The 25,751-nt window shown below is 38.1% G+C and overlaps 4 protein-coding genes across 6 annotated transcripts; 3 read left to right on the plus strand and 1 right to left on the minus strand.

Annotated features, from left to right (window-relative positions):
* Positions 1 to 3,407: 3,407 nt before the first annotated feature.
* LOC18605614 (uncharacterized) lies at positions 3,408 to 5,479 on the plus strand. Of its 3 annotated transcripts, none has more exons than XM_018117556.2 (5): positions 3,408 to 3,551; positions 4,050 to 4,153; positions 4,240 to 4,680; positions 4,781 to 4,836; positions 4,939 to 5,479. In XM_018117556.2, exons 2-5 carry the CDS (start codon positions 4,096 to 4,098, stop codon positions 5,146 to 5,148), a joined length of 765 nt encoding a protein of 254 aa, XP_017973045.2. In that variant the 5' UTR covers positions 3,408 to 3,551; positions 4,050 to 4,095; the 3' UTR covers positions 5,149 to 5,479. The 3 variants fall into 3 exon arrangements, with proteins under 3 accessions (XP_017973045.2, XP_088660437.1, XP_088660436.1); XM_088804311.1 differs by having other exon boundaries at positions 4,058 to 4,153; XM_088804310.1 differs by having other exon boundaries at positions 4,061 to 4,153.
* A 330-nt stretch (positions 5,480 to 5,809) lies between these two features.
* OVA6 (Class II aaRS and biotin synthetases superfamily protein) lies at positions 5,810 to 11,860 on the plus strand. The gene is made up of 11 exons (XM_018117445.2): positions 5,810 to 6,274; positions 6,368 to 6,424; positions 6,519 to 6,629; positions 6,798 to 6,884; positions 6,979 to 7,092; positions 7,180 to 7,386; positions 8,177 to 8,314; positions 9,555 to 9,716; positions 10,092 to 10,291; positions 11,237 to 11,320; positions 11,441 to 11,860. The coding sequence occupies exons 1-11, from the start codon at positions 5,828 to 5,830 to the stop codon at positions 11,580 to 11,582; spliced, it is 1,749 nt and encodes a 582-aa protein (XP_017972934.2). The 5' UTR covers positions 5,810 to 5,827; the 3' UTR covers positions 11,583 to 11,860.
* Positions 11,861 to 13,663: 1,803 nt separating this feature from the next.
* Positions 13,664 to 19,081, plus strand: LOC18605616 (dentin sialophosphoprotein-like protein). Its single transcript, XM_018117389.2, is given in 6 exon segments — positions 13,664 to 14,125; positions 15,389 to 15,478; positions 15,714 to 16,040; positions 16,126 to 18,392; positions 18,477 to 18,846; positions 18,848 to 19,081. Coding segments are annotated over 4 exon segments (2,871 nt in total). The 5' UTR covers positions 13,664 to 14,125; positions 15,389 to 15,478; positions 15,714 to 15,845; the 3' UTR covers positions 18,887 to 19,081.
* Positions 19,082 to 20,520: 1,439 nt separating this feature from the next.
* LOC18605617 (ferric reduction oxidase 2-like) lies at positions 20,521 to 23,933 on the minus strand. The gene is made up of 8 exons (XM_088804628.1): positions 23,747 to 23,933; positions 23,551 to 23,653; positions 23,268 to 23,459; positions 22,917 to 23,151; positions 22,166 to 22,493; positions 21,726 to 21,969; positions 20,911 to 21,611; positions 20,521 to 20,762 (listed from the first exon to the last, which is right to left on the minus strand). The coding sequence occupies exons 1-8, from the start codon at positions 23,931 to 23,933 to the stop codon at positions 20,623 to 20,625; spliced, it is 2,130 nt and encodes a 709-aa protein (XP_088660754.1). The 3' UTR covers positions 20,521 to 20,622.
* Positions 23,934 to 25,751: the final 1,818 nt, after the last annotated feature.

Here is a 25,751-nt window from a genome sequence, read left to right on the forward strand (position 1 = left end):
TCAGAATATAGATTTTTACGAATATATTTGCCTTTATATTATCACATATTTGAAGCCGCATTCATATTTTCAAAATCTTAACACATTTGTTGATGTAGATATTAACTGTAGTAATCAAACAAAGAATAATGGAAACAGATTGTTTATGGGTAAATGCTACTGGCTTTGTTGTACCAAAAAAAGAGTAATAACTTTCCATTTTGAAACAAATATCTAAGCAGACGATTCTAACGTATATTATCATTTTATATAGAATGATTGTTATTCATTTTGTATTTAAAGCTACGCTTGCCTTTGGCAACTTTTCTCTTGTCTCCGATTTATGATGAGGGGATTTTCATAGAGAGTGGCATGTATTCAGTAAATGGAATTAAATTTTCACTGGTCATGGGACAGCAAAAATGCAAGTCTGACGCAAGCCTGTGAAAATTGAAATAACCATGTCCATTCCACTTTTAATTCCTTCGAGAAATTGGTTTCCTATTCTTAAAAAAAAAAAAATTAAACAAATGGGTTCACGGAAAAGAGTTTCTCTGCATTTTGAGGTCCAATTTCATGACGGATGTGACTGGATTGAAATTAATTTTTTGTTGGGGGGTTGGTCCGGTTCAATAAGAGTGATGATATTTTTTTTGCCTTGAGTGTTTTTTTTTTTTTTATATGCTATGATTTCTTCTTTGTTTGCATCATACGTAGCTGGTTATGATTAGTCCATCTTTCAATTGGGCAATCACAAAATACACTCAAATTAAGTTAAAAGGATGTGTTGGGGACCTCCTCCTCCTCCTTATCCATCTCTAGAGAGTAGAGTCCACATTCCATAACAGTGTTTCTTCTTGGCAATCCTTATTTGTTTCTTCCCACTTTCCCCTTCTCTTTTTGATATAAAATATAAGTGATTGGACAGCCTAGTTAGGGGTTGCTTAGGTATAACAACCTTTTCTTTTTGGGGCCTATCAACTGTGCCAAGAAAATAATTTTGGATTGTATTGTAATTTTGGGTTCTAATCTGCATTTTTCACCTTCCCTCTCCCCCCTACCTACCAAAAAATTATATACACACATATATATATATATATATATATATGTATATGAATTAAAAACATAAAAGACAAGATTAATGGGATCAAGCGAGCCACTCTGCATGATGTGGTTGAAAATCATAAGGAAACAATGGAAATTGGAAGAGTACTATGCATACAACAAGTACCAATTTTAATCTTAGTATATTTTTCTTTCACTACTCGAAAGCAAAATAAAATAAAATTGCTAGTCATAAAACAAGCGTGTATGCTTTCTGGTACTTGGGCCATAGATTAATAAAGGAAAAAATAAAGGTGGAGCTTTGGGTAGAGGTACAGATATAAATGCATAGCTATAAAGAGGAGAAGATAGCAACAGCATGTCCAGCATCATGGAATGATGGCATATGGTAAAAACAGTTAATGTGAGAGACCTAAACCCCCGAGCTTTGCAAGTAATTGTATGTTGGGGGAGTGACACGCCATAAATGATTCTCCCTAGCCGTGCAAGCAATTTGAACATTTGAACCCCTATATTCAATGAGGTAATCAAACCCAAAAAGAAAATAAAATTATTATACTTAATATAAAATATATGAAATTGAGAGTCAAAAGGATGTGAATTATGACCAAAGAGTGTTGGATTTGACGGGGGAGGGTGAATGGGATGGATGATCATACTCATCACAGCCATGTCGCCTAAAAGTTGGGTCACAAAAACTAAAGTTCATTGACAAAAAGAGACTTCCCTTTGTAGCAAAGTCAAATCTCTCTATTTCTTTCTTTTCTTTCTTTTGGTTCTTGAATTTTTTATCTTTTCAAATGTGAGCCACTTCACATTTTCAGGATATATAGTTAGGGGAACATACTTCTTAGAATTAGTTCGTCACAATCGTAAATTATATAAGATCCACTAATATATTATATAGTCTATAACTGCAGATGAAATGCTCTTTCTGCTATTATATAAATAAGTTTTAAATAAAAAGGTGAATATAACTGCAATAGGCGATTTATGTTATTTGACAATTGTTGAAATTATTATGAATAAAATAATTGAAAAGACTCGAAAGGAGGTATGACTGCAGAAGATTTTGTAATCTCAGATAAGCTAGTCACTAGAGTTTGCTGAGTGAACCAGAATTTTAGTCTACTGTTCTTGGTTCTTCCCTTTTTTTAAGTGCTAATTATGGGCAAATAGCGGATTTCAGTGTCGCATTCACATCAATAACTCGTGTTTTCGGTTGTCGGGTAGCGTTTCTGCTGGGAGAAGAGTGGCCTTAAAAAGGGAGAAAAAAAAAAAAGGAAAAAAGGTTTTATTTTATGTTATTTTATTTAACCAGCAAACGGTTTTCGCTTTTATTTTTATACAATGATTGGTGCACCCTGCAGCATATATTATCTAGCAACCTCAATTCTTTGTATATAACATTGACATGCTACCCGTTCGGCAACACTTTTGTCCATTTCCTGTGTGAGATGTATAGTCTGTCAATGGACACCAACCAAAACTTGCCAAGAATATAAAACTGATAAGCAAAAAGGGGGAAAAAAAAAACAAATTAATTAGTAAAAGATATGGCAGAAAATAAAGTTATATGATTATTGCCTTTATTGACAATATCATCATTTCAAATTTCATTAGACTTTATACAATTGGGTATTCTACTGTCTATTTTAAGTGATTTCTCCCTTTTAGTTTTAAGTTAATTACATGTTAAACTTTGGGTGGTGAATTTGACTTAGTGGTCTGCCATATTTTCTGGAGAGGAGCTCCGTTTTATATGCTTTATGAGATTACAATTATAATGAAATTATTTAATAAACAAATCAATATAAAATTATATTAAATTTACATGCGATGGGACTTTAACTTGAAACTTAAAGGTTCTTGATTTTATTTGTTTAATCTTTGAGGTAATGACTGGTTGGCTCAATCTTGTAGACTTTGAGATCAGAATAATATAATCAGTGCCGTTTTGATATTTACTTAAAATGTTAGTGCCAAAAAGACAGTGGTTCCTTTAACTTAAAGCCAAATATTCATTATCTCTTTGCTCTTATGAGCAACTATGTTTCAAGTTTCAAAATGTTCTAATAAATGTGAAAGGAGAACATTCTAAGTGGGATTCACAATTTCATATCGGAAGAATAGTTTTTAAACACACCTTTTCATGTTACAAGTACAATTTAGCTGTGGGCCTAGGCCTGTGCGTGAGCCCAATAAAGAGCGAAAAATCGGGTTTCATCAAAGCCCAATCAGACTTGTACACATCACCATGTTCAGGAAAAGAAAGGGTATTACCGTAAAAGCACGACAAAGTTACCGTTGAGAATCCGCTATTTCTTTCAAAAAGAAATCCTCATCCATTTTTTCATAAAATCTCCTAATTCTAACGAGAAATCACGAACAGAAACAAGACCGATTGTTGATCGAGGAAAAGAAAGTGATCTATCCACTGGAAATCTCAAGAAAAATTGGTTGAAGAAGCAAGAAAGACCGGCTGAATTTCGTCCTGGGAGCCATACGTAAGCTTCTTTCTCAAACCCTTACGAGTCTCTCTTTTTCTTGGAATTATTTTCTTGAAAAAGATTTTGCATAATCCGAGGTTCTTTTGGAATGAATGTTGTGATAATCATTTTTCATAGAAAAAAAATTGGATTTCTTTTTGTGTCAAGAAATTTATTGAAGTCTTACATGATGTTTCTTTCGTTGGTCTGTGGCTCCTTTCATTTTCTTGATAATCCAATGGAGTATTCTTTTGGTTGAAATTGCCTTGAACTTGAATGGATCTACTAGAAAATAAGAATATTTTGGTAATTATTGATACTAAAATGTTATTGATTCCTATTGCACTTAAATAGACCATAGACAATCTGTAAGTTTCATTTATCATATACTGTAGCTTGTTGATCATTTGGGTACTTTTTTTTGTTCCTATGTAATGCCATTCATGAGCCCTTTTTTATCGTTTTTGTTTCTCCTTCTGTGGATTTTTCATATGTATCAGTTTCTAACTTGTACAGTACTATAGCAGTTTGGAATTTGGAATCTGCCCAAAAAATTAGAGAAATGGCATTGCGTGCTGGTCGTTTGATTCAAGATCAGAATTTGAATGTTCACTATAATGGTATTTCTCCCTAATGTTATCTGTTGAATGTTCAATGGGTTTTTCTGTGTCATTGTGGTCTGAGTCAATGTTTCTTTCTTCTCCAGGAGTTTCTGTTGGGGGGCAGAAAAAAGTTTCGAAAGCACCAAAAAAAGGAGGGACTGCAGGAAGGAAACCGCTTGGTGATTTATCAAATTCGGTAAACCCTATTCAAAAGCAGGCACCAAAAAAGGAGAATGGCCATGGTTTCTCCATTGCTGACAAAGGGACAATTACTACTTCTAAGATCCCAGTTGATGCAAACAGAAAGAATAGCGTCTCTAATGCCTCCGAGAGAGTGCTGCAGAATGATTCCAGGAAAGCTCTTTCTGATATTTCAAACTCGGTCAAGCCCTGCATGCGAGTGACCGCAGAGAAAAATCTTAATGCAAAGCGAAGCATTGTGATAGAAGAGGAATGTTTTCTTCACAACCATCAGGAATGCATCAAAGCGCAAAAACAAGCTATGCATATGGATGAGTTTCTACAGATGGTTGGACTGGACAAGGGTAAAGAAAACTTAAGGCTTAACCATACAGATGTCCAAAAGTTCATTGTGGTTTAGTTTGCCTAAGACACCTAATTTTGAATGCATGTTCTTTTGTTTAGATTTCTCCAGACAATCAACACTTTCAAAGACACCTCCAATATCAAACAAGACAAAGGTTTGTTATATTTAGCAGTCCCCTCCATCTCGCTGCAAAATTTGTGCACATATTGGTTTTCTCATTCTAGTTTGAAATTCATAAGTTTCCTATCTGTTACAGCCTAAGAGTTCCCTGAAAAGCTTGGAACCACTGGAGATACCTGGGCTGCTGATTGAAGACCAATCTCCTCTGAAGCACAACTTGTGTAGCAAACTTGTCTCTCCATCTGCTACCAGAACTCCAGAACCGCCTAATCATTTTGTGCACTGGGCTGACCATGACATCGTCAGCTTTAGGTTGATTGAAACACCCTACGTTCCAAAGCATTAATTGCCCTTGAATCTGCATCACTGCTACATGAGTAGTATATAAGCAGCAACCGCTTTTAGTAGTAGTAGTTTCTTACTCTGGGATGAATCTTGTATGCAATTATGTGTTGCAGTCGGGATTAATTGGAATGAAAACGTTTTGCATACTAGAATCTCAAAGTATTTCTATCCGGAAATCTTTTGATTTCTTTAGTTCAAATTTTAGGGAGGCAAATCAGATGGCAACCCTTTTTGTAGAAGCTGAGATTGGAACTGGTACTCTCCTGTTCTAGTTCTTCTTGTACTTGTTGCTTTAGTCAATTGATTCAACAAAGTGGCAACCCTTTTGTAAATCTTACTAGTACTTCTTTACTTCGCATAGATGATCAATTCTGAAGAAGTAAATTGTGGATCAATCAAGGGAAGTATGATCAAAATGAAATTGCAATACTTGGGAACAATAGCATAAACTACACGTTTGTTTGGGCTTGTCTACATTTTGGGAGCCTATGTATCTATCAGCCTTTTTGTTCCCCGAAACTGGGCCTAACAACCCATCAGCCCTTTCAGGAACCTTGAATTCAATCTCTCGTCGGGCCTTTCAGCCCACCAATTCATTTTAGGAAGCCCAGCTCGTACTCATGATCTGTTTAGATAACATTAATCAAACAGTAGCAAAGCTCGAACGACCATAGTCCTCAATGCGCGTCAGCACACTCGGTACCTTCCCACTTCAGAAACCTCATCTCCCCGAAGAAAGCTCAAAGACTGTAACGAAGCAACCGCTCCCAGAAATGGTGTCATCGCTAAGACTACTAACGCTCACCTCCCTCTTCTCCCCCTCCTTCACCCGCCGCACCACGGTGTCTCTGCGGCGGCGCCTCCATCTCCGTCCGCCTCTGGCCGCGGGATTCTCCGTCCAGAGCGCGGCGTCGAGTCCTCCGGAAACCGAGGACCGACTGGACCACAAGAAGAGCAGCCGAGCCCAAGACCCAGCGAATACTGACCGAGTTATCACGCCTCGCTCTCAGGACTTCAATGCTTGGTACCTTGATGTTATTGCCAATGCCGAGCTGGCTGATTACGGTCCGGTTCGTGGTACCATGGTTATTCGCCCCTACGGTTACGCTATTTGGGAGGCAATTCAGGTCGCTTCATTTTCTTCTAATTGCCACTAATAAGAATTACTTCCATTGCTCTCTTTCTTTTTCAATATTTGGGTTATTTTGAAAAACTTGCAGGATTATTTAAATGTTAAATTCAAGGAGACTGGGCACAGTAACATGTACTTTCCACAGGTGTGTGTGTGTGTTTTTAATGTACCTCTCCTTTTGGTTATTTGCTTTGCTTACTTTATGTTAATAGTTTTTGGAACCTACTTCATGACTGCAGTTTATTCCATACTCATTTATAGAGAAGGAAGCTAGCCATGTTGAGGGATTTAGTCCAGAATTAGCTCTTGTTACAATTGGAGGAGGAAAGGAACTCGAAGAGAAACTTGTGGTACACATATAGTATTACTTAGCTTAACTCTAATTATTTATAAGATTACCAAGTCTTATCAATTGCATACAAACTAATGATTTTTTTAATGAAATTGCTACAAGAGAAACCATGATGACATGGCCTGAGTTTTGTCTTTGATTGTTGTACTTCCTGAGGTTGTGACAGGTTCGACCTACCAGTGAAACCATAGTAAATCATATGTTTACACAGTGGATTCATAGTTATCGTGATCTTCCTCTCTTGATCAATCAGGTACAAGCTTCGTTACTTACTGCATGGCTATACAGTTATGCAGGGCTGCCACCCACTGTTTTTCACATGTTTTATTGTGATATATTTGGTTCAGTGGGCAAATGTCACAAGATGGGAGATGCGCACAAAACCATTTGTGAGGACTCTTGAATTTCTTTGGCAGGAAGGTCACACTGCCCATGCCACACCAGAAGAGGCAGAAAAAGAGGTTTGTGTCTCTTTACCTATGGCTTAATCATGATGATTTTGGATGGTAATGTTTTTATTTAAAGGATTGGGTGCTACTGAACTGCAGGCACTTCAGATGATTGACGTCTATACAGAGTTTGCTTATGAGCAAGCTGCAATACCTGTAATTGCAGGTCGAAAATCTAAAGTGGAAACATTTGCTGGTGCGGATAAAACCTACACAATAGAGGCTATGATGGGTGATCGTAAAGCCTTGCAAGCAGGAACCAGCCACAATCTTGGGCAAAACTTCTCCCGTGCTTTTGGAACACAGGTGATGGATACACTAGGTGCTCTTTTTGGATCTCTTTTCCATTCCTAACATGGATGAGCATGCAGGGAACAAATAATTTGTCAACCAATGAAGTATAATGTTGAGGAAATTGCAGGCAATCAATGCATTGCTATACTTTACTTTCACATAACTGAAATATGAGCCTGCTATGTTTTTGTCATTAACTCTCTAAAACTTGAGCCATTGTAGAATGTGGGTATTGTCATGGGTTTATTCACTTAAAGACCCTTTGATCAAGCAAATGCATACATAAATACATACATACATATATTGGTTTACTAGATTGAAGTTTAAAGGTTTTTTTTTTTTTTTTTTCGAGAGACATTTTCAATGATTATATAGGCATCTTTTGGTGGTTGTCTGCTATCCTTGGAGATAGGTAGCTTTAGTTTCCTTTTTTTTCCGTTTTCATGGCTCTAGTATCTTGAGTGTCTTATTCTCTCTGTTCTTGGTCCTAGCACTTTCTGAAAGTAAATCCAAAATCAGGAAGGTGAGTGTTTTTTTTTTAAATTATTACACTTCATAAAAGCTATTGGCTGGACAGGGTTCTGCATACTATTTCTGTTCATTTTCATCCATTAATGTTTGTCATGCATAATGGGTATGCAGCTTTCTGTGGTATAATATTTTTCTTCATCATTTGATTGTGATAGGCCTTTCAAACTCTAATATGAGTGGTGGATTCTCTTTGTCGCATATTACTGTTTGCTTTTGTATTCGTAAACTACAGAATGATAAAGGCATTTGACTGAAAGTTCTGCCTTTACAGTTCACTGATGAAAATGGGCAAAGGCAACATGTGTGGCAAACATCTTGGGCTATCAGCACAAGGTTTGTTGGTGGTATTATCATGACCCATGGAGATGATAGTGGACTGATGCTTCCTCCGAGGATTGCACCAATACAGGTATGTAAGAATGGCTTTTGCTGATGAAGTGTAATAGATGGCCTATACTGTTGTTGGCATTAGTTGATTGGTGTTTTGATTAAAGGCTATAGTAAATGTGCTTGTAACAAAAATCTTTGGAGGCTGAGACTGTTATTTTTGATCTTGGTGATTGGTAACTTGGAATTTTCTGTGTTTGGAGTAAAAACTTGTTATTGGTTTTGAAGAAATTATGGAAACATATAGTTTTTGGGACCCTTTTTGAGCAGTCCAGTCTGTCAGGTGGAACTTCTGAAGTTGAATGATTTATACTGGGAACTCCTTTTGCAAACTACTTTCTGGAAGTTAGAAGTGGTTAATTTACCTTCTTGGGATGCATTGATGCATTCTGATTTTATGAAATTAAATAAATATCTGAGAATTAGTTTGGCTTTAAGGGAGGACAGTTACATTTCTCGAAGGCAGAAAGAGAGCATATATCCTGATTTTGGTCATAGAACAGTAATGCTGGTGTTGTTGTAACTATTTTAACAACAAATTTTCTGATTTTATACTTGCATATGGACTCTCAATGGGCTTTGTGTGACAAAATGGGTAGCTTTCCCCATCTTATAAACCCTTAATCCTACTAAGAGTTGAATTTGAGATGTCCCTTACATATCATTTTTAAACAATAATAATTAAAGATGAAAATATGTAGATAATTGGAGTCCATATCCCAACACTTGTAATTTTAGCTCAACCAGTTTATGTGAAGAGAAAGCATTCTCAATATGTGGGCTAACCAGTGTAACGTAGAATGGTGTTGGAATAGAGCATTACTGAGTACTGAGTCTAATGCTTATCATACTGCTTGTTCTTAGTTAAGGCATAGATAATAATTAATAGATTGCTTATCTACTTATCAATAGGAAATAGGTAAATAAATGAATTAGGAAACAGATAATAGGGATGCTCATAAGTGTAGAGGGCGCTAGTGATTTGGTCTCTTTATCTTTCTTTGTGTACTACTAACTTATGAACTAATTATAGTTGTGGCTGCATTTACATTTGTTAATTATTACAGTGCATGTGATAACCCCAACCATTGACTGCTTTATGACACATATAATCCTTAGAATATTGCTTGTTTTCTTGATTCAGTTGTTTATCTTTCAAATGATCATGGACATATAATAAAGCTTAAGTCTGCTGTACAGTTTTTTTTTTTTTTTTTTTTTAAGGTGATTGTCTTTTTATGTTGTCCATCATCCATTATCAGGTGGTGATTGTACCAATTTGGAAGAAGGCTGATGAGAAAACAGGAGTCCTAAATGCCGCATCATCTGTTGCAGGAACTCTCAAAACTGCTGGACTTAAAGTTAAACTTGATGATGCAGATCAGAGGACACCGGGGTGGAAGTTCAATTTCTGGGAAATGAAGGTAAGTTGTTGATGTTTAAATTTGATAACTCTTTATCAGTTTTGCTGAAGTATGAAAGCTTATTCCTTAACTCTAGGTTCTTGCTCAAACTGAAAAGCTGTGATAGGAGAAACCCCTAGAAAATTTATAAAACCCGGCCAAATCACAGAATATATCTCCATACATGCAAGCAGTCTGAAACCCAACCCTGATTTGCCCCTTGTGTTGTTTTGGGTGCTTATATTATTTCACTATGCAACATTGCTGATCTTATTATTCCTAGGAAAGAAGTTTTCTCTCTCTTTCTCTCTTTATTTTGAATCTTTTAGAGAATTCTGCTTTGCAAAAATATATTTAACTTTTGGTTGCTTCAAGCTTTAGATAATGATTTTGTAGGGAGTACCTCTGAGGATTGAAATTGGTCCTCGTGATGTTTCAAGTGGGAGTGTGGTCATATCTAGAAGAGATGTTCCTGGGAAGCAGGGGAAAGTTTTTGGCATATCTATGGAACCTTCAATATTAGAAGCTTATGTGAAAGACCGGTTGGATGAGATCCAATCATCTCTTCTTCAGAGGGCAATATCCTTTCGGGACAGGTGTGCTCTCTTGCTCACGCAATTATTCTTTTTCTTTTCAAGGCAAAGAGAGATTGACCAATCATAAATTTTTTTGAGCTCTGTTGCTCATCCTGGTCACCTAGTACCTCTTCTTTAGATTGAAATCAAACTTAATATTCAAGCTAAAGAATATCATATGGATACGATAACAATGTCACTCTAAAGCATGTGTGCTACACTACTGAAATTGGTGAACCTGGTCTTTCATTTGTAAACAGCAGATTATAAACTGTATGACTACTCTCTTGTTTGCAGAGCTATTTATTTAGCTTCTTCAACTTAATGATAACCCCTGAAGAATTTGGGATAGCAACCTATATAAGAGCTGGTTTTACAATCTTTCATTAGACTAGGGATTAGTATGTTTGGATTTAATCATAATGATCTTGATCCCTAAAGAAGTAAATTAGTAGAATTCAAGGTAATAACTTTCTATCAATCTTATATCTACTCTCTTTTTTTTTTTATATATATCTAATCTTATATCAATCTTAAATTAGTAGAATTCAAGGTAAGCCTATATCTACTTTTTTGAAAATAAATCTTATATCTGCCTAATTCATTAAACTAGCAAAATCTTCTCTGAAGTATTCCCACCGTCTGTACCTGCAAATTCCAATTGTGGACAAGGCCAAAAAGGATAAAAAAAATTTACTGAGTATGGGGATTTTTAACTTCCTGATGGTGGCTCCAATTACTATTTTTGAATCATTTTGGCTGATTAGATTTTCATCTAGCCAGTAATAAATTGTATGGTTTCATGGTAACAACATGGATGGATTATTATATCTGTCTCTCTTGTAAAGCTGTAATTATCTGGAAAGCTTCACGGAGTGCATTCAATTGAATAGATTTTTTTGTGTTTCTTGGGACTCTCCTTGGTTCATTGCCCTTCTTTGTAATTCTTCCTTACTCTTTTTGCAGTAACATTGTGGATGTGAGCTCTTATGAAGAACTCAAGGAAGTAATATCCTTGGGCAAATGGGCTAGGGGTCCTTGGTCAGCTAGGTGGAGTACTTCTCTAAGATAATGACAATAGCTGTATCAGAAGTATTTCACTTATTCATCTGGCAGCATATAGACGTGCACATTTGTAAGTCTAACAATATGTTTCTATCATTGGTGCAGTGATGCAGATGAATTAAGAGTTAAAGAAGAAACAGGGGCAACAATTCGCTGTTTCCCCTTTGAACAGCCCCAGGGGACCAAAACATGCTTGATGACAGGCAACTCTGCAAAGGAAGTTGCCATTTTTGCAAAATCTTATTAAGTCTTTGGTACGCTTGGTTTTCAAGCATATGGACCATCTCATTTTGCTGTTTGATGTCATAAATTTTGTCCAGGTTTCTGTGCCCTCATCCTCTCCTCTATAAGCATGTGGCTTTGATTTCGGTTACTGAAACAGCATACATAATTGTTTATGCATTGTTAAAGCTTTGTCTTGTTGTTATGTTCTTGCCCCACTTTGAGGGGGACTAGGACGACAATTTATAGCTATGGTCTGATATAGCAATATTCTTTTATATAGGCGAGAATGATTTGTATTTTTATCTGGTGCCATGTTTTTCTTAATGGAGGTTCTTCATGAAATGGCTAATCTCGGCATAGCTTGTTTATGGTAGGCAGATAGATTGTCTTTCCTCAGCCACCTACACACCTGCACATGCAGGCACATGCCAACACATGCAGGGCTTATGACTTTCTGATTTTGTTTTGGTTACTTGGGTTCTTTATAATATATATATGTTTTCTGGATTTTGGCTGCCAAGGTTTGGGTTTGAGACACGTGGGGTTTAGATTATTTGATTTTTGATCATTAGCAAAAAGGGTTTGTTTGCATGCATTTTTCTTTTCTTTGTTCTCATCTATTTTAGTTCACTATATAAATGGTACGCCAAATTGAGTGGAAAACATCTTTTCTGTACTTCCTAAGGTGGTGGCCTAATTAATGTCCTCTTGTTCGAATTCTACATGTTGGATGAGCACGCCCTGTTTCTATCTACTTCTAGTTTACAAGCTCACATGCTGAAACTCTTGATTCATGAAAGTGAATGATGCAAAAGAAATGGTTACAAAAAAGTGGGATAGAAATGGAAAATTGTGAAAGTAGGGGGGTCGCACCTCCAAATAAATAAAATAAAGAGTAATATGGGGAGGAGCAATTTCAGCAAGTGTTGCTATCAAGGACCTCTGAACACGTATAACGGCTTTACTCTTTGCCGGGGCCTTTGGTGTTTGAAAGCAGAAGGTGGTGGGTTCTTCTCTAATCACAAACGCACTCACGGTTGCATCAGGGCCGTAGAATGCACAATTGTGTAGGGCCCGCTCCTGACGTGGAAGGCGAAGATGCAATTGGACTTGTGTAACTTGCAATTGACAAGAGGCAAGGGGGGAATCTTTTGACTTTGGTGGCCTGTCGGGGTTCCTTACTTGAGAGAGGGTGGGGTTCTTTCCGTGGAATAAAAGTCACGCGGTTTCGCGCAGGGAAAGGTGGGAAGCCCAAAATTTCGACCCTAATAAAAAGGAAGGTATCGAAATTATTAATTTACCATAAAATTAGGATGTCGCATTGCAAAAGCCAAAAGCTTCTTTCCTTAATTACATTTTTTTCTTGTCTCACTTGCAAAACAAACCCTTAATCTTATTGTTATTTTAATTGACTGAAATTAATCCATAGTAGTGTGATATAATTAATATAATATATATATATATATATATATATATATATATATATATATTAGTTCTTCAATCTCCTTTATTGACTTGTGTTTGCATCATGTTGGGTACAAATTCAACTACGAAGTTCATCTGCAATTGAGATTTTTATATTAGAAGCACCCTTGTTTTATCTGATATATTTTGTCATCCTGCAAAAAGGAATAGTTGATGCAAATCAGAGTTGGCTTTACATTTACATCCTTTATGTCAAGAATTCATCGTAGACCAAATTTGTAGTTGTTGATATTTTGATAAATAGAGTAGTTCACTTTTACAAAGAGATTTAATTCCAAAAAAAAAGAAATTGTTGTGGTCGTTAGCAATTTTAATTAAGTTGTTTTGGTTGAAGAATAAATGATGGGAGTTGCCTGTAAATATAGAAAGAGTTGATGGTTATAAAAATAAGAAAAGGATAGAAAAAAAGAATTCTAAGGGGAAAACGAAAATTTGGGTAAATGCCGTGCCCAAGGATAAATGTTTCATCTCAATAAATCGCGGCCTTGATTGGTCACTATTTGACTATTGACTTTGTTGTTGGGCTCTTTGCTGTGTAAGCACCCAAATCGAGACTTCCAGAATTTTAATTTATCTTTTGCTTTTTTTTATTTGTTTATTTTTATTATTTTATATTAGGAATTCCATTGTTGGCAAGGACTCAAATTGTGAGACTCCTCCAAGGGTATTCTCGACAGAACAGGTCAAAAGACAAGGACATAATCGGCACAAAGTTCATCTTAAATACTTGGTGATAGGGCATCTTCAGTGTTGATCCAAACAGGGAAGAAGCTAGGCGCCACCCCAACCAGAAGAAGAAGATTGAAATAATCGGAAGAGAGAAGGTCCAGATCGCCGTTGTGCGGTCCGACAATCGGACGGTCATTATTTATTTGGTAAAGCCGCGTTCTTCCTGATCTTCTTTAACTGTCTAACAACAACAAAAAGGAGAGAAGAATCGGAACCGACGATGGAGTTTTGAGGGGATTTGTTTTGGATGCGATCGGTTTGTGATTTATATCTGGCAAAGGATTTCGACAATCATCAAATTTGGCGGAGGCGATTGTTATTTTTGATTTGATTTTTTGAAAGAAAAAACAGGTATTGAAAACCCTAGATTTTGAATTTCTACGCTTTGTTTGTGGTTGTTTTTCCCTTCTTCAAAAAAAATTAAAGCAGTGGAGTCCCCCATCGGATTCGGCTTTGGTCAGATCTCAAAGAATCTTAATCAAAGGATGAGCAGATTTGGGGTTTTTTGGAAGAATTCATTGAAGAAACTTGTTGAAGAGAAGGCGATTTCTTGTTCGGATTCTTCTAGATCAACCTTAGGCATAGGCGGCATTGAATTGATTAAACTTTTCTTCGTCACTGCCGGAGATTTTTGTCCATGAAGCTCTCGGCATCGTTAGCTGCAGGAGCTTTTTGAAAAGGAGTTTTTATTGCATAAAAATAAGCGTCACCATTGCTCTGGTCCCAATAATAGGCTTCAAGAATTAGGCTATTTGTATAATCAACCTAGCTGCTTGGCAAATCAAGAACTAGAGACAATTTCTGGGAGCTGTCTTGCTGCGGCGATAGATTGATTAGATAGAAATTTTTAGGGTGTTTGTTTTTATTATCAGTTGCTATGATGATGATTGCTTGCCTATGCGTTGCTGACGTGTTTATCTTCTCATGAATTTGGTATTTCATGTTTATATGATTTGGATCTATGGGTTTTGGGTTATATTTTCTGATTTAAGGAGCCTCGTGTGCTTGTTTGTGAAAATCAAAACTCCATAGCTGCAGAAAGGAGGTTTAGAACTATTGAAGGGGAGAATTTTGTTTGTCCTGTGAAGGGGGACTAGGAGATCTTTGCTGATGTTTTGGCCCATGGTCAGGGTGCGGGCAGATGGTTTTGACATGAAGCAGCTTGGCTGCCATGTCTTTTTAGGCATAGATTGAAACAACTGTATATCTGTTATTGCTGGAAGTAATTATGTGGAAATAATGCTTAGCAAAGAACACAGTTTGTTAAATCTGTAGCTCTACCTGTTTTGATGTTGATACCTTTACTGTATATGTTTTGTTGTTCGCAAAAGAATCCTGATTCGAAGCATTAGGAACAAACTTTATCCAAAGTTACATTCTCAATTGAGGGAAGTTTTCCTGGACTTCAAAACTGGTCAGGATTATCTGCCTCAAGGTAAATGACCTTTGGAGGCATATGCTGGTAGCCTTGTTAGCAGCTTTGGGGCTCAATAAACTGATGAATCTCTTTTATTTAGTGGATTGGATGTTTTAAGCTTGTTTATTTGTCCCCCTTTTTTTTTTGTTTGTATATAAGGCTGATCTTGTTCTTGGATGTTGTTATTTTACTGGCAGTACGCGTTGAAGGCTTGAGTTGTAAAGTGATCTCTATATAGCAATCTGATCTGTTAAATATCTGACAAGATTGGAGGAACCCATTTTACTGTAAGTATCTAGGCCTTGTTATGTTATTGCACAAAAAGGCAAAATTTTGAGAGCGAAGGACTTAAAAACTACATAACTTCATAATAATAGTCCGCATCACTTCACATATTTATTTTATACATATTCCATTTATGATAATTTTGCTGATAATTTTTTTATGTGTCAGCATGTGTATTTAATGTCATTTGTAGCATGGATGCAGATTTGATTGGAGCTTTGTTTTAATTTTTTGCAGAGCGGTATTTGTACTTGCCCCAGGAGTTTCTCTTCTCCTCTGGTGTCAAGTAGGAAGCAAGAAGCCACGGCATCCTGCAAGACTTGTCGTGGTAGACCATTAGTTGATGGGATAGGGTCTGTGTCTGCAGGCATGATGAGCACAGTAGGTCTGGAACTTACAAGTTTTATAAACCCTGACTTGACTTGGAAGACAGTGTCGAAGGGGAATAGGAGTGGCACCAGGCGTACAAGGAAACTGGGTGCAAAAAACTTGACGATGGGAATGGGGCTAGCTGATAAAAATGCCAGAACAGCGGAGGATGTTACAGTTTCTGAGTCTGAGAAGGTTAAATTGCATTCTTTTGTGCTTATAAAACTACCCTCATTTGCTCTTGTTTGTTTTAACTAATTCTCTGCTTTTCTATTAGCAGCTTGGTGTGGATGTTTTAGGACGGCGCTTTAGTGACAAAGTAGAGCAGGTGCCAATTAAGAAAAGAAGATTTATGTTCCGGTCTACATCACCTCCACCACCACTGACCCCTTTGCTGCACCTTGAAGCCTCTGGACAGGATGTAGATTTTCAATCTGCATCGGGTAAAAATTCTGGTTCAAATTCAGCTCAGAGGCGACGGCTCAAGAAAACTGATATTTTGACCAAGTCAACTGTTGCTGTTGATGATGGGAAGTTTTCAGAGGTAATAAATGATGTCGAGGATTTCTCAGGGATTGAAATACTTGCAGCTGCTGCTTGCAGTGATAGTATGGGAGATGATGTTACTGAAAATGAGGGAAATACGTTACTAGAAGCATCAACACAAGAGAGAATTGAGTCTTCAGCTTCTGCAATACCTTTGGAAGAAACTACTGCTTCATTGGAGACACCTTGTTGCTCCCCAAAAGATTCGGTAAATGAAGGTAAAACTGAGGGTTCATCTTCCCAGGATAATTCTTCTGCTGCTTTGCAGACAGCTTGTTGCTCCCCAAAAGTTTCAGTAATGGAAGGTAAAACTGAGGGTTCATCTTCCCAGGATAATTCTTCTGCTGCTTTGCAGACAGCTTGTTGCTCCCCAAAAGTTTCAGTAATGGAAGGTAAAACTGAGGGTTCATCTTCCCAGGATAATTCTTCTGCTGCTTTGCATGAATCTCTTGGAGATAGGGATAACCCAACAGCAGGAAGGTCCATCCCCTTGCCAGATGATAGGTTACTCTGGGATTTAAATCTTTCAATGGATGCTTGGCCTTGTGATGGTGGGAATATTGATTCTCAAAAGGATGCTGTGGATAATACATCTGTGAGAAGTGAAGAGCTGCAGACTAAGGAACCTCAAGATATCGAAAATGATACTATGAACAGAGTGGTTTCATCTGATGTTGATGGCAACGACGAGTGTAACAAGATGACTTCAGACTTGAAAATCATGCCTGTTGGAACTGATGATTTGAGTGGAGAGAAACAGGAATCTGAAGGATGCTCTGGCTCCATTGAGAATAAAACTGAACATGTTCCAGTGCCAGTGGTTGATGCTGAGAATTCCTTGATCTGTGCTGCTGCTGAGACAAATGCCCCCACTGAGGCAGGAAACATGGATCAATGCCTAAGTCATTCTCCTCTTCCTGGATTGGATAAGAGCACACCTGGGTCTGAGGGAAACCGAGAAACATCATTTTCAACTCATAATATTGAGCTGAACACAGTAGGGTGTATTTCTGAGGCAGAGGTGGGCAAAACTGTTCGTGGAGAAAATGCTCAGGTCGAGGAGTCTGATGTTGCTTCTCCCTATGTACCAGTTTTAGAGACGGTTGCTAATGACGTTCAGAAAACCAGTGTTAATGAAGATGATAAGGATCATGGAATAGATTCTGGCTTGCATGATGTTAAAAGTTTTGCTCAGGACCTGGATAATCCTCGACCTCTAGAACCCCCTGAAGATGAGCATGCAAATGGGACAGAGGAGATGGACACATGCCATCCTTCACCAAAGTCTGAAGATATGTCCATATCGGATGATTATATTGTGGAGGCTATGGACCGAACTGATGGAGCTTCTTCAACGTATACTGCTCAAACTGATTCTGATACTCATGTTAGGTCTGAGGCACTGTTGCAAAAGTCTTCCAGAAATTTTGTTGCTACTTCAGGAGCTGGTGAGTTTTCTGCTCATGAGGCATGTAGAAATTATGTTAATGGTCCTACAAGCTGCTTGGATAAGGCCAACCTAAATGATCTTTCTAATGAAAGCCATGACTCTGCTGTTTCTCAAGATAAGGTATTGACAGTTGGAATCGGAACCCACTCAGAAGTTCAGGCTGGTTATGATTCACAGTTTGAGGATGGGGAGTTGAGGGAATCAGATGTTCACTGTTGGGAGGAAGCCGAACAGGTGGACTATGACACTGAATTTGAGGAAGAAAGATCATTTGGCTTGGAAGCTGAGAGTGGTGAGAAGAAATTACAGGCAGAAAGAGGGTCAAGTCCTGATGTAACTGGAAATTTTAAATATTGCGAAACTGGAGATGCTTTGAGGGAAAATTCAGTGAGCTTAAAGATGAGAACTGTGGAAGTGTCTGATGGTGAAACAAAGAAAACCGATTGCTTGGATGGGTCTAATGTCAGAGATTATGATTTTAAGGTAACGAAAAGGGAGTTGCTTTCCCGTGTTGAAGGATCATTATCCTCTGATGCTGTCCATAGAAGCAGGTGAACTTTTTTGATCCATTGTCTATTAACTTTGATGTACATTTCTAGCTTTTTGTGTAATTGCTGATTATTCTAATATTACAGGTCTGACAATTTTGATGGTTCGTTTCCTCGAGCTGAGAGGGAGGCTGGTTCTGACAAATTCATGGGCAGGGATAGATCTGCTTCACATATGCGTGGCAGAAGCCCAGTAGGTGGTCACTATTTCAATCCTTCAGCTAGTTATTGGGATTCTAAACGGCAGAATTCACCTATTTATCATGGTCCTTACAATTTTGGGCGCCCCAGACCAAAAAGTGTTGTGGAGAGCCGTGGATATCCGATGGCCACAGACCAAGCATCTTCAGAAGCTACTGGTGTTGCAAGACCTGACAACCGCATTAACAGGCAATATGTGGGCTCCTCCAATGGTTTGTATAGACCTCTCTTTAGAAGGAGATCACCAGTCGAAAGAGATGATTCCTATGGTATGCATACAAGAATGGCAACTGTAAGAGATACTAGTCCTGATCGGACTAGGTTTAGAAGATACCCACAGGGGTTTAGTAGAGGCATCAGAGATGAATATCTCAGGCATATTCCTGATGATGGCACAGAATATTTTAGTCGCATGCCACATCGTCTAGGCAGGAGAGAAAGAAGCATTTCCCCCCATGGTAGACCTCATTATACTTTACCTTACAAGAAAACTCGGTCAAGATCAAGGAGCCGCTCTCCCATTGGTTGGTTATTGCCAAGGGATCGAAATGAGGGTTCAAGACGTCGCAGCAGGTCACCAGATTTTAGGTCTGATGCTAGAGTAGATAGGGTGAGGTTGCCATTTCCAAAGCGTTTTGCAGCAGATTATGGAGAGGAGTTTATTTCCCCACCAAGAAGTCGGATTTCACCACAGCGAAATTCCAGGATGTTTGAGGATCGAAATGCTGGCTTAGACCATTTTAGGGGCCGGAAATCACCTATGAGGATGTTTCGGCAGGGCCAAAGGTTAGATCAAGGGCACCCAATTCGGAGATCGAATTCAGATGATTACTTCAGACACATGATTCGACCCAGAAGATTTCCTGATATGGCTGGTGGTGGTAAAGGATGTAAATATGAAGGCAGTGATGATGATAAACATGGCAGCAGATATGAGATGATTCATCGAGTGAGGCGGTATGATACTGATGGTGCAGTCCGGCGGTTTCGGTATAATGCAGAAGATTCATATGTGGCTAATAACTCTTTAACTGTGACTAATGCAATTGGGGTCTCATCTAGGAGGCCTGATGATGCACCTAGGACAGCTAGTGAAGATAGGTCATTTAAGATGCAACAACCGTGAGAGGATGTGGTTGGAAAGGGAGATGTGTAACTTGGAAGAGGTATATCTCTTTCTCCTTTACCTAGTCTGGCTGTATTTGCCGGTGGATGGGAGATGTTTTTTTTTCTGCTTTTATCATTTCCATTTATTGGGCAGGATGCATCTTAGTTGTGTCTGATTTTTTGGTTGGTAGCCTCCCTTAGCAAAGAAAATTTTTTCTCCTCTTAGGTTTGGTGTTCATTTTCTACAGTTCCTCTTTACACCTTTTAATGGTCATTTTCTTCTTGCCTAGAAGGTTGTCGCCACCTCTGTATGCGAGGCAATTAAGGTATAATGGTTAAGTCGAAATTAAGGTTTCCTTTTTTTTTTTTTTGGGTGCAATGCTTCAATTTAATTTTAAAGGCTTTTGCCATTTCGTCTTTTCTCTGTCTCGGCTGTTAAAGATAGGTAATCGTTTTAGAGCTCATTTATGCTGATTGCTCAACTTGAAAAGTAACTATGTCAGGATAACTATATCACACTTTTCTAAAATAGTTCATCTTACAAACCTCGTCGCATCAATACTTTACCCGTCCGTTGCATTATTAGTAGCTCGTAAAACCCTGGAAAAAGGGAACTAAATTTTAATTAGATCTTCATCTGAAATCTGCATAGCTCCTCCATACCACAAGGTAATCTTGTCAACTAAGGCTTATTTGTATTGTAGGTTTTAAAAACTGTTTAAGTTAATCGTGGAGGGTTAATGTTAGAAATGGTAAAAATTGCAACCCATCAAATTTTCATTGACACTGAATCGAAATCCTTCTGATGTTACAGATATAAACAGAAATGTATGATTTACCTCGTGGGATTACATAGACTGACAGTTGGATTTAATGGCCCGAAGAGGCGCATAAAGATAAAAGTAGGGACGGTTCTTCCTTCTGGTCACCAGACGAAGCTAATCGACTCAAAATGCAAGTTATCTGCCAAACCAGAAGAACAGATTGCAGCCACTTCTTGTCGCATTTCTCTCGGTCCACTTACAATAACACCAACGCTGGTTCCCTTGCGCTCAAACAATATCTCTGCCACAAACAGAACATAGAAGTGTCAAGCAATTTAGAATATGCCAAATATGTATAGGATGCCATATTCATACCCATACATATTGCTATATGTGGGTCAAGTTTCCTTGTAACTTTATGGAGAGAACCGTAAAGAAAATTAACCAACTTTTTAAGTCAGGTCTTTCACCATAATGGACCTTGGTCGCTTGGAGTAAAGACTGGTGCGGAAGGCTTTCTAGTTCTCTGTCAGCATTGTGAAACCATGCTGGGGATGTCTTGGGTGGAGTATCCATGCTTTGGATCTGTCTCGTACCCTTGCCGTTTTGTTTCTTGCTCCAGAGAAAAACAGCAGTTACCGTCATGGCTATGGCGGTGCATAGGAATAACATGTTTAGAGCAGCTCTTGCTGAGCCAGCGTATATCATACCAGTATTATGGTCAATTGGGTATATATAGTATCGTGTTAGAATGCCAAGGAGAAGAAGAAAGATGACAAACGAAGATGATATTATCACTCCAAACCAGAGCCAGCTATTTGGGCCTAAAATTGCAGAAACTGGTGCATCTAATGCGTTAGGCTTGAACCATACATTTTGCAGGGGCCTGCGGTTATCTGTAGCTGGCTCTTTATCTCTTGTTACATAAGCTTCAATCTGAAATTTTAAGCAGGAAATATCTACCGTGGCGCCTGAAACTGGGAGTAGCAATTCTAACATGGTAAGATCTACAGATTTCTTGAATGCGCATATGAGGAAAATCTGCGGAATCCTGTCACTACTGCTACTGGCCTTAAAGAGGAGCTCTCGGATAATTGAGATCAAAGGAGTAAAGCCGCTACCTCCACTCAGCATCACGAGTGTGTCATGCCTGCAGCGCATGTAGAACATGTTATTGTTTGCTTGGTAAGAAGTGGGCACAAAGGCTTTATCAGATTTATCGCTGCAAAAACAGGGGCAGAGCTCATTTTTTTTTGCTAAGTACCTTAGAAAAGGAGTTGAAGCAGGCCCATAAGGTCCTTCAATGGAGACCTCAAGGTGATCTATAGGTGAAGGGGATGACAGCTTCTGGTACAACTCAGAAGACCAACTTCCTTCACTTTTGATGACAATGCTCAGCTTGTCGGGATTCATATTGCTGCTGGAGGTAATTGTAAAAGGATGCCACTGCAGCTTGGAAATGCCACGCACATTTACAAAAACCATGCTTGTAGGAGTGTAACTCAATTCTGATACCAGAATAAACAAAAAGAGAGTCAATCATCCGAGGTTTTTCTCCTTTCTTTTTCTTTTCAAGTAACGAAAAGAGTTAAAACTCAAAGGTCCCATCTATGATACCAGTACAGCTTTTTCTCTGAAACTGGAAAAATAACTATTTTAGGCAACCGGCAGAAAGTCACGTGTGAGTAAAAAGTTTTAACTTACCTGGGCTTTTGGAGAAGTTCAACTCAACAGTTTCACATGGTAATATACGTGCTGAAACCAAGCTAATCCTTTGTTGGGATTGTAAGAATCTTAGACATCGATCTATGAGGAAGAGGTAGAAACCAGGAAGCATGATGCAAGAGTAGGAGAACCCCACATGGAAGACGAAGAAGACAACGAAGAGAATGTAGAGATGATGAGTGTAATAGAAGAGCTCAAACATTTTTCGCCTTATTTGGGGGAGGCTTGTTGCCCACATGGCTAATCCAGAGACCAATGCTATTTCTCCAGCCACATTTGAAACATCGACCTTATCCCATTTAAGCACCTGCAGGCAAGCACAATTATCTACTTTGCAACTGCAGGAAATAAAAGAACACGAATGGAGAGATCATTTATTCTTTTCAAACTATTAAGTGGAAAATGTGTAGGTGATGCGTGGATTCCTAAAGTCCAACTCTTTGGGTTCAATGTAGATGATCTGTAATTAGTTTAAATGTAGAAGATGTTAAAATTTGATCAAGTAGAGCGTGTTAAAGCCCCCTCAAAATGCTTCAATGGTTACTAAGCCTCCACATTTGGTTGTTGTTCTGATATTCAAGGTGTATGATCCTCGAACCAGGAATGGCTGATGGTGCCTGTAATTAGCTTGACCGCTCTTATGCATAGAGGGTTTTGACATTATTTACATCTTCATATTGAAATGATTATTTCATTACTTATGAAAGTAAAAAAGAATGTTGTTATTTACCTCTGACATCTGCTTTGTCTTGGCCCAGAAGATAATGAAACATAAGCCGTGGGCTGTGAAAATGGTCATAGCTATATGCCCAATCCAAATATGATACTTGACACTTGCTTCTGAGGTAAGGCCAATAAGCCGCAAAACTGATGATCCTCTAGTCACCGGGAAGAAGAGAAAAGCTAGGCAAATGTTGCCTACAAGACCAAGTGCTAGACCTGACATTTCCAACTTAGCCTCCCACCTGCCAGGAAAACGGAAACCGTCATCAAATTATTCCCCAAATTGGAACCAATTTTATTATCTTAGCCAAGTAAAAGGCACTGTCACTGCTAGAATTCAGTGGAATAAGATTCTTACACTAGCAGTCCACTCTTTGCAGCCATTTGGTCGATATGCACGAACATATGATTCAAGTAGGAAGAGGTTGACCAAACTAACAGCGCAACAAACATGGTTAGAAATGAGAGCTCCATCCAAGAAACAATACCGAGAGGACCTCTCACGATCGCTGGTTGCTTCAAAGTGGCAAGCCTCGATGTTTGAACCATTCTGCTCCCAAGAAATCAGCAGCCAGCACTTCACTACTCAAGTATATGACACAAAACACTATTGAAAAAGAAACTAATACTTGAAGATGTACCTATGGCGGTTGTGATCAGCATCTTTCTTTCCCAAATGAAGGTAAATACAGCCCATTGTAGCAATGAAGAGGATGGGGAATGTGTAAATCAGCATAGATGCACCTATATCCAAGCTCAGTTAGAAAAAAAAAAAAAACTTCAAAAAGAACAAAACGAACTACAGAAGACTCTGAAAACTGAACTGCTCTTCGATACCTTGGTTTCCAAAGAATGTTGACTTTGTTTTTGCACGGATTTCTGGCATCCAATGCTCAAAATATAAATTCGTGGGCATCATGATCCACAGCACCATGTAGGCAAGAAATACCAGTACTAAGAACAGCTTAATGGCTGCTCTAACCATCTTCATTATGTTCTCAGGAACCACTTTCTTGGACAACATCTGAACCCCTCCTTCTCACGCTGCCTATAATCCAATTGTAGCGATTATTCTACCTTTATATAGCAAGAATGTCAAACAATATATAAAAAGAGAAAAAAAAATGGGGGGTATAATGTAAGGAGCAAGGCGTGTGTACCACGTTCATCAAGAACGAATGCATGTATTAATGGCTCTGCAAGCCAAATTATACGTCCATTAATATCGTACAAATAAGAATAAACGTATTTTTCCAAGTTGCTGACTTCTGATGTTGGAACGTTGCAACGCCATGAATTTAGCGTTCATTCCATTGCAGTTGTCTTATTTATTTAAATAGTTAATTTTCCTTTTAAAATTTGTCTAGTGGTCAAATCTCAAATAAACAAAGAAACACTTAAAAACTTTTTAGGTTCACAAAATTACTCAAGATTCTTATTATTGCTCTCTTTTCAAGAAGCAATTATTAGAACTTGATGTTGGTCCTTGTTTGTCCGAGGATGGAAATTGGTAGAATATTGGTCGTTGATCCCTAAAGACAGGCTTGAGTGAATAATTATGCTGGCTTTATTTGTGGCCTGATGGACTGCATCAGCGTCTGTTTCGCCTCTATATTGCTTTGACGTTTCCTTTTTCTTTGTTGCCTTTGGTCAAACCATTTTGAGTTGGTTTGCCACTGTGTTAAGGGCATGCTTATTGGAGTCTGCGTCATATATTCTAAATCACTGTACTAAATGAGTCAGGTTAATGCTTAAGCATAATTTTGGAGGTGAAAATACTGTTTCAACTTCTCTAACATAATTAACATAAGTTTCCTTTAGAGCCTAAGTCTGGAATTGGGAGGCGTTTAGTTTATACTATTCTATAAGCAAATTAGGTTTGTATTTTTAATTTTTTTTATTGTGTTTCATTTTTCACACGAAACTCATAGTGTCCTAGTCTACACCAATCCCAATCCCTATATATGAGGTATTGGATTTGCTTAAGAACTGTTTTACCTCCCGTTTAGTGGAGTTTCTCATCAGCCCTTTGCTTCATCCCTTGGCTGCATTACAACATTTGAAAATTTAAACTTGGAACTAAGCTTCAAGAAGGGGCGGTTTGAAGGGAACGTCAACTCCCCTTGACTAGTAGTTCCCTTAACATTTCTTCTCCCCCTATACGGCTTCCTCCACTTTAACTCCAATATCCAGCTTTTAAGATAAAAATTTTGAAAATTCAAGTGTTCTTGGAACACTAGAGAGAATCTAGTTAAGGCAGAAAAATTTCCTTCCTTTTAGTGCTTCATAATTCCATCACTCATCTACTCTTGGAGAACACTTGCATGCTCTCGGGTTTTTTCTTGGTGAATGACGATAGTGGCAGCTTTTGAAAGGACTAGAAATGAAAATGGAAATAAGGTTGTTGAACTTCTTGGAGATGTAGAAATGATGGAGAAACTTGAAGAAATTGGTTGAAGCTCTTGGCTGCCTAAGGGAGCGTGTGGCCGAATGCTGAAATTTTCAAAGGGAGGCGGAATTCTCAAGGCTCAAGGCTTCCTTTTATTATGTTTAATTTGTCTAAGCTTTTCCTTGCCGCCCCCATGCACCACTCGACATTCTTGCATGCAACGTTTCTTCCCTGAATATTCGGTCAAAACATCATGAAAACTATTAATTACCAGCTTTTGGTTTCCTTACTTGCCATGCTTAAGGACATGTGGCCATGATATAGAATTTTATTCCTTCTTTGCTCCAAATTTTTATACATGACCGCATGTTTTGTAAAACATAGTTTTGTATACTTTTTTTATTGAATTCTTTGAATTTTAAGTTCAAATATAAATATATTTAAACATACTTT

Source organism: Theobroma cacao, chromosome 3 (assembly GCF_053813885.1).
Source record: "Theobroma cacao isolate CCN51 chromosome 3, ASM5381388v1, whole genome shotgun sequence".
NCBI classification, from domain to species: Eukaryota; Viridiplantae; Streptophyta; class Magnoliopsida; order Malvales; family Malvaceae; genus Theobroma; species Theobroma cacao.